This window comes from Rhinolophus sinicus, linkage group LG03, assembly GCF_036562045.2.
Source record: "Rhinolophus sinicus isolate RSC01 linkage group LG03, ASM3656204v1, whole genome shotgun sequence".
In the NCBI taxonomy this organism is placed as follows: domain Eukaryota; kingdom Metazoa; phylum Chordata; class Mammalia; order Chiroptera; family Rhinolophidae; genus Rhinolophus; species Rhinolophus sinicus.
The window spans coordinates 135,250,117-135,256,116 of NC_133753.1; the positions used below are offsets into that span (position 1 = coordinate 135,250,117).

General features: G+C 46.1%; 1 protein-coding gene across 1 annotated transcript in view; it reads right to left on the minus strand.

Annotated features, from left to right (window-relative positions):
- Positions 1–5,637, minus strand: part of LNPEP (leucyl and cystinyl aminopeptidase) — a 78,401-nt gene extending 72,764 nt beyond the window's left edge. Inside the window, exon 1 of the mRNA XM_074329203.1 lies at positions 4,323–5,637. Coding sequence (XP_074185304.1) covers positions 4,323–4,341 — 19 coding nt within the window. The 5' untranslated portion in view covers positions 4,342–5,637. The remainder of the gene's footprint in view (positions 1–4,322) is intronic.
- Between the last annotated feature and the right edge of the window lie 363 nt (positions 5,638–6,000).

The window sequence follows — 6,000 nt, forward strand, 5'->3', positions numbered from 1 at the left end:
TGGTGACTGCTATCATGATGATCCCACAAGGTCAATGGCTCTATAGTCCTCTCCGTTTTTTTTTTTTCTTGAAATCTAAAACATTCAGGGGAGTGAACAGTCCTAATTTACAAGTCACTATGAATTATCTGACTATGAAAGAGAGAAATACATAGTACGATTAAACTCATGGAAAAGGTTTTCTGTCTAACTTCCCGGGCCTCCAAAGGCTCGTCTTAACTCATTCATCCCTTCAGCCCTCAATTTCTTTTGTCCAACCAGATCCACCTACCACTCCTTTCCAACCCTGATTCTATCTTTCCATCTCAAAACTAGTTGCTCCCCAAACTAGGCTCATTTCTGAGCCAAAGACTTGCAAGGCTCAAGGTATGACCATTTCAAAAATCTCTGCCTACCAGGCTGAGTTTTCAAGGATCACCTACATATAAATAATTTTAATAGAATCTAAAGTATGCTGTCTATTTATCTTGTCTCAAGACGCTCTTTCTTGGCGATTGTTAAGTAAAGCACAAAGAACTTTTCCAGCACTGCTTTCCAGGTAAAAACTGAATTGGGTTCCAGTCATAGCCTCAATCTTAGACTATTAAATGATGTTAACATACTATTCCTATAGTTTCTATTTCCCTAAACTGAAACAAAAAAGACAGAGGATTAAAAACAGAATTTAACTTATATTCCATCACATAGAAAGAAACTACAGTCTTCCATTTTTTAAGGTTTTCTTTCAATGTGGTAATTTATCATAGAACAAATATATATAAACAAAATGTGGTAAGCTCACATTTTTGACAGATAATGCTAAAAAATTATTTTAAAGAAATGCATACTATAGGACAATTGTTATTTGTAAGATAAAAAGATGAAATCACAATTCCATACTGCCTTACAACCATGAATATCTAATTTGTTATCCAGGCTTCTCATTTTAGAAGTTGGGAAATATTTTCAATTGGATGCCAATCTGAAAACAAAATCAAAAATAATTTTATAAGTCTCCCTCACTTGATTATGTAAGAGGCTGTAGTTCTGAAGTGTTTTCTGGGGGCTTAGTTCATATGAAAACAATGGACAAACCGTTTAAATTATGTTTTCAGTTCTGGGACTTCAAAAAATCAACGCTTTTTCACCCTCTGGATTTACTTCAAGCCATACCACAAACCAGAAAAAATGGGGAAAAAGAGAGAGAGAGACAGGAGTCCTTCTCCGTCAATATGCTTCCAAATCCTGAATTCGCTCCCCTCTGGTGAATACTTCTAACATCCTCAAAACGAAGTCACAAATCCCTAGGCCCAACAACCTCAGACCTCAATTAAGGGTGAGCTCTGGTATTTACATTCCTTAATAAGAATTTAAGTTACTCTGAAATATCGTACCCCTGCATAAGGACAAATAAATCTAAAGAGTCATCAAATAATTACTTGTCCTAATCTAGTACATCTATCTAAGGACCTAGAGAGTTGCCATAACTTTTGTTTGCTTTTTGGTAATACTTAAATCGCTACTTCCTAATAGTTTCACCTCTACCTGCCAAACAGGATATAATACTGTTAAATCAATCTTGAGGACTGGTGCAGCACATCTCTCTCCCCACAAAAAAAGTCACCAAAGATCCCAAAGCCAGAATGGACATCCAGTCTTCAGCGTAACAGTCAGCAGTACCTCCCAAGGGCAAGACCAAAAATACCTCCTGAGCCAAAGGGGAAATCTTGACACTAAGGTCCCTCCTTATAAGCCTTTTCTAGAGATGTGCATGTTAAATGGGTTACAGCAATATGTTACCTGGAAAGGAAAACAGGATGACCATTAAATAAGCCCATTATCAGCAGGCAAAGGAAGAAAACTGAGCCATACCAGCAGCAAGTTTTAACAGGAAAAGTACCAAAAGCTTTACTGGGATAGATGAGAATTGAAAGCCAAAATGGCAAAACAGAAACTAAATTTGCTTCCTTTATAAATTTATAGGTCAGAGGGTGAAACCACTGACAAGATTTTAACTGAAAGATATGTGGTCCTGAATTACTAAAACTGTCTTGAGAAAGTGTAAGTGGTGAAGATTTTAGTAAAAGAGAATGAATGTGTAACAAAAACCCATACCCAGATTGATAATTCCTGCAATCATAAATTCTATGGATAATGAAATAATCTGCACCAAAACACCCAAACCTATGCGAGAAGAGTTAAGTCTACATGTCCTTTGTACTCAAAAGGAGGAAGTACAAAATAGATATACTTTCCACTATTCCATCTCCTGTTTGAAGACACTAGAAAATTCTACACCTGTCCTTCAAAAGTTATGAAATAAAATAAAAAAACTAGTCCATCTTAAACCTGAAAAACACCTCAAACTGGTAGGAGCTTATTTCTTGTTAACTTTAGACATTGTAGTTCCCATTCTCCTTGTTAAATGAGTCTGGATAAGCCTCCAAGGAGTGATTAATACATTAACCAAAATGATGCATTGCCAAACGGGCTCCAACACAGGCTCTGAAAATCTGGATGATAGATAGGAAAGGATTAGAAATCCAATTTCCTACATGAAAGTTGATGGATTGCTTTTTTTTTTATTCTCTTCTGTAGGACTTTTCCACTGCCCTCCAAAATGAGACAATTTGAAAATATTCATATCTAAAGGAGCATATTCTAAGAGGGGAGGAAAGGCCCCAATTTTAAGATGTGAGAATGTACTTTAATTCTGTAGACACAGGTTCATCAAATCAGCTAGCAATGATCTTGACCAAATGGATGACTCAGCCTTGCTAGGCGATTTTTTTTTTTTTTTCAACTTAGATGAAATTTCACACTTAAAATCCTACAACGATAGAAACTCCAAGCATTCTACCTAGAACAAAGAAAAAGCCTTGGAATAATCATTTGAAAGGATCGAGTGATCTGTATTAAACATATTTTACACTAGAGTACTATATGGTCTCTAAGGTTCCTTTCCATTCAAATCTTTCTTAATTCGCTTAGTGACTTTACAAGACTCTTCTTAGAACCTTAATAGTTACAAATAGAACGTGAATGAGAAAGAAAATTCAGAATTAAAGTTGTCATTAAGCCTAATTAAACATCACAGACAGGAAGATGGCAGTAGAATAAAGCATTTGTGAATCACAATGAGTAATGTAATGAGAATATAATGAATAATCTGCAGGCCCATGAATGAGGTATAACATACAACAAAGTCAGTTTGCGATATAATATAGTGGACAATGTCTCTATCTTTTGGGTCGCAACTAACCTACCCAAAAGGGGTAGACTTTGGCTTCTATTATATGACAAACTATCTATCTGAAATAACCATATCACCCGCAAGAAAACACATCAACTAGAGGATGAATTCTCTAACTTAAGTGTAAATTCTCCCTTACTGGCAGTTCTCCTGCTTTCTATCCCTAAAAGGAATCCATATACTCAATGCTACAAATTGATGACATTTCCTCCCTATATAGTGACTCCAGCACTTCTGGTCCAAACAAAGCCATTGTTTTAACTAGGGTGGGATTTATTCTCTCCGTCCAGTAAAGGGTTGTGGCTGTTTTGCAGAGCATTCCTGCAGGTTCCAGCTTTGACTCTTCAAGTCACATTATGGTATCACCGTGAGGGATCCTTGATATTTAATGAGCCTTCAACTGAAAAACTGATGTTTATCGGAAGCCGGGAAAAGGAAGCATGAACGCCCTGCAGACTGCCTCAGCAGCAGGACGGTGGCAATGCGGGCAGGCACCTCCTTGGCACCGATCAGAAGTAAGCAAGCCTTTCCCCAAGTTTCCCTTTCTTCCACTAAATTAACCTGCCAAACCACCCACCCCCAGCCCATTCTATTAGGAAAAGGCATGCCGGCAACTCGCTGAAGGACAGGGGGACAGCTCCCAGCGCAGCACAGAAGTTGGGTTTGGCAGGGGCCGCGGCTTAACCCTTCCAGCTCGAGAGCGGCGGCAGACACCACCTTCTCCGGGGGCAAACCCGGGCTGCCAACTTTCCCTCCTCTCCGCACAGCAGCCCAAACTTTGCCGTTCGCCCACCTGGCCCCGCAGCGGAGCGTCTGGTCCAGCCGCTCCGGACGATCCCCCCTACCCCGGGCAGGCGGTGGCGCTGACCTTCACACCAGCCCCCAGCCCCGCGCCGGCCGCTGCCCGACAGCCCCCCCACCCCATCCCGATGCCTCCAGCAGCCTCCCCCAGTCCCCTTTCGCCGGCCCCAAACCCTCGCAGAAAACCCGCGATGGGGAAGACTGCAACCCAACCCCTCGCGTCACATCTGGCCACGGTCCTCTGGGCCCCAGAGAGCCCCAACCCCGGCACCGCTGGCCGCCCACTCACCATTGGTGAAGGGCTCCATTTTCCCCCCGCCGCGGCTCCTTACAGCCGGAGCGCCCTAGCTTCCTACTCCAAGAGCTGAAGCGGCCCTGCCGACTGAGCATGCCCAGCACTGCCGCCGAGGGCTGTTGGGGAGGTGCCGCGAGGGGGGGCTCCGCTCCGCCGCTCTGCGGTTCCGCTGCTCCGGGTTTTCGCGACAGCTGCAGAAAATGCGAGGGAGGCTAGGAGGAAAAGCACGGTACTGCCCCAAGCCTAATTCCCGGGAGAAGAGTGGGAGGAGCTGGTTAGACCTGGGGGCTGGTCCAAGGGCGGGGCCAGGACAAGCCCCGCCCCCACAACAAAGGGCAGCCTCTCTGGTCTCTTCCACTGCCGGGAACGACATTGAGTCATTCAGCAAATGTGACGGCATACTGCCTTCCTCCGGGGCAGGGTCCCAGGCACTGAGTCTCAGCGCGGCATCGCGGCGGAAAAACAGGGTCAGTGCCCCGTGGAGCGGACATTCCAGAAACAGACAATAAACAAACACAGAAGATACACAAGGCTGAAATAAATATCCCGCTGCGCATTAAATCAGGGTGATGTGATGGAGAGTGAGTGGATCGCTAATTCGGATGGCTTGGTGAGGAGAAGCCTCGCTGGAAGGTGCCGAGATCTGAAGGCAGAGCAGGAGCCTGCGGGTGAAGGTCGCTCCCAGGATTGCGAAGCTTCGTTTCCCTGGGGAGACTGGCTCTGGGGAGCTCACTTGCGCAAGCTCCGAACGCGAAAGCGCTGTAGGCCTTCTCGGAAGGGCTGCCCGCCCACAGCAGAGTGGTCGCAAGTGGGGGGGGGGGGACCCCGGCGGAGCCAAAGGCCCCAGGGATTCTGTCCGCTTGGTAGTGGTTTAGGGCGGGGTCTGCTCATGCAGGCGAATGACAAAACCCGGCGCTGGAGCCGGGGGACGTGGGTGCCGCAGGATGTGGGCAGAAGGCCAGCAGGAGCCGAGCCCTAAATCAACACTTCAGGTTCCCGGGGTGCCGCCGCTGGGGTTCTCCGCCAGACCCCGCAGAGCTAGGCCTCAGAAGCAGAAACTCCCTTAGTTACCCCGCCCTCCAGCGCTCGCGCTTTTGCCTCCAGCCCCAAGCCACCATTGTTTCCAATGTCAAATCCGGGCAGACCCGGCGAACCTTCCAGATGGAGCAACTAGGGGCCCCATGGGCCCCGGGAAGGATCGTTGGGGCCCCTCTTCCTCACCCCTTGCTGGGTGTGCGCATCGCCGGCACTCTCGTGGCGAAGGCTGCGCGGCCCTCCCAAAGCGCTGCCACCGCCTCCTCTTTCTCTCCCGCCTACCCGACCCCTGCAGCAACTTGGCTCCAGCTGTGCCTCACTGCTCCTGCCAACTGTCACACGCTCCACTGAGGCTGTCAACAGCAGGCGCAGAGCGTCGGGTGCAAACTAGCAGGCGGCGAGCACAACCAGGACAAAAAGGGATAGCCGGGATGTCGTTTGACCCGCGCGGGAATTAGAAATTAGGTTTTGAAGAAGTAAAATCGAAGTGTAATATTGTATTTTTAAGTGACAAGTGTATTAAATCACTTCTCACTCCACTTTAAAACCTCCCATGAATACCAATCGCACTTAGAATAAAAGTGAAACTCTTAACAACTCTGGGACTTCATCTCTTACACGTGCTCACGATTCTTTG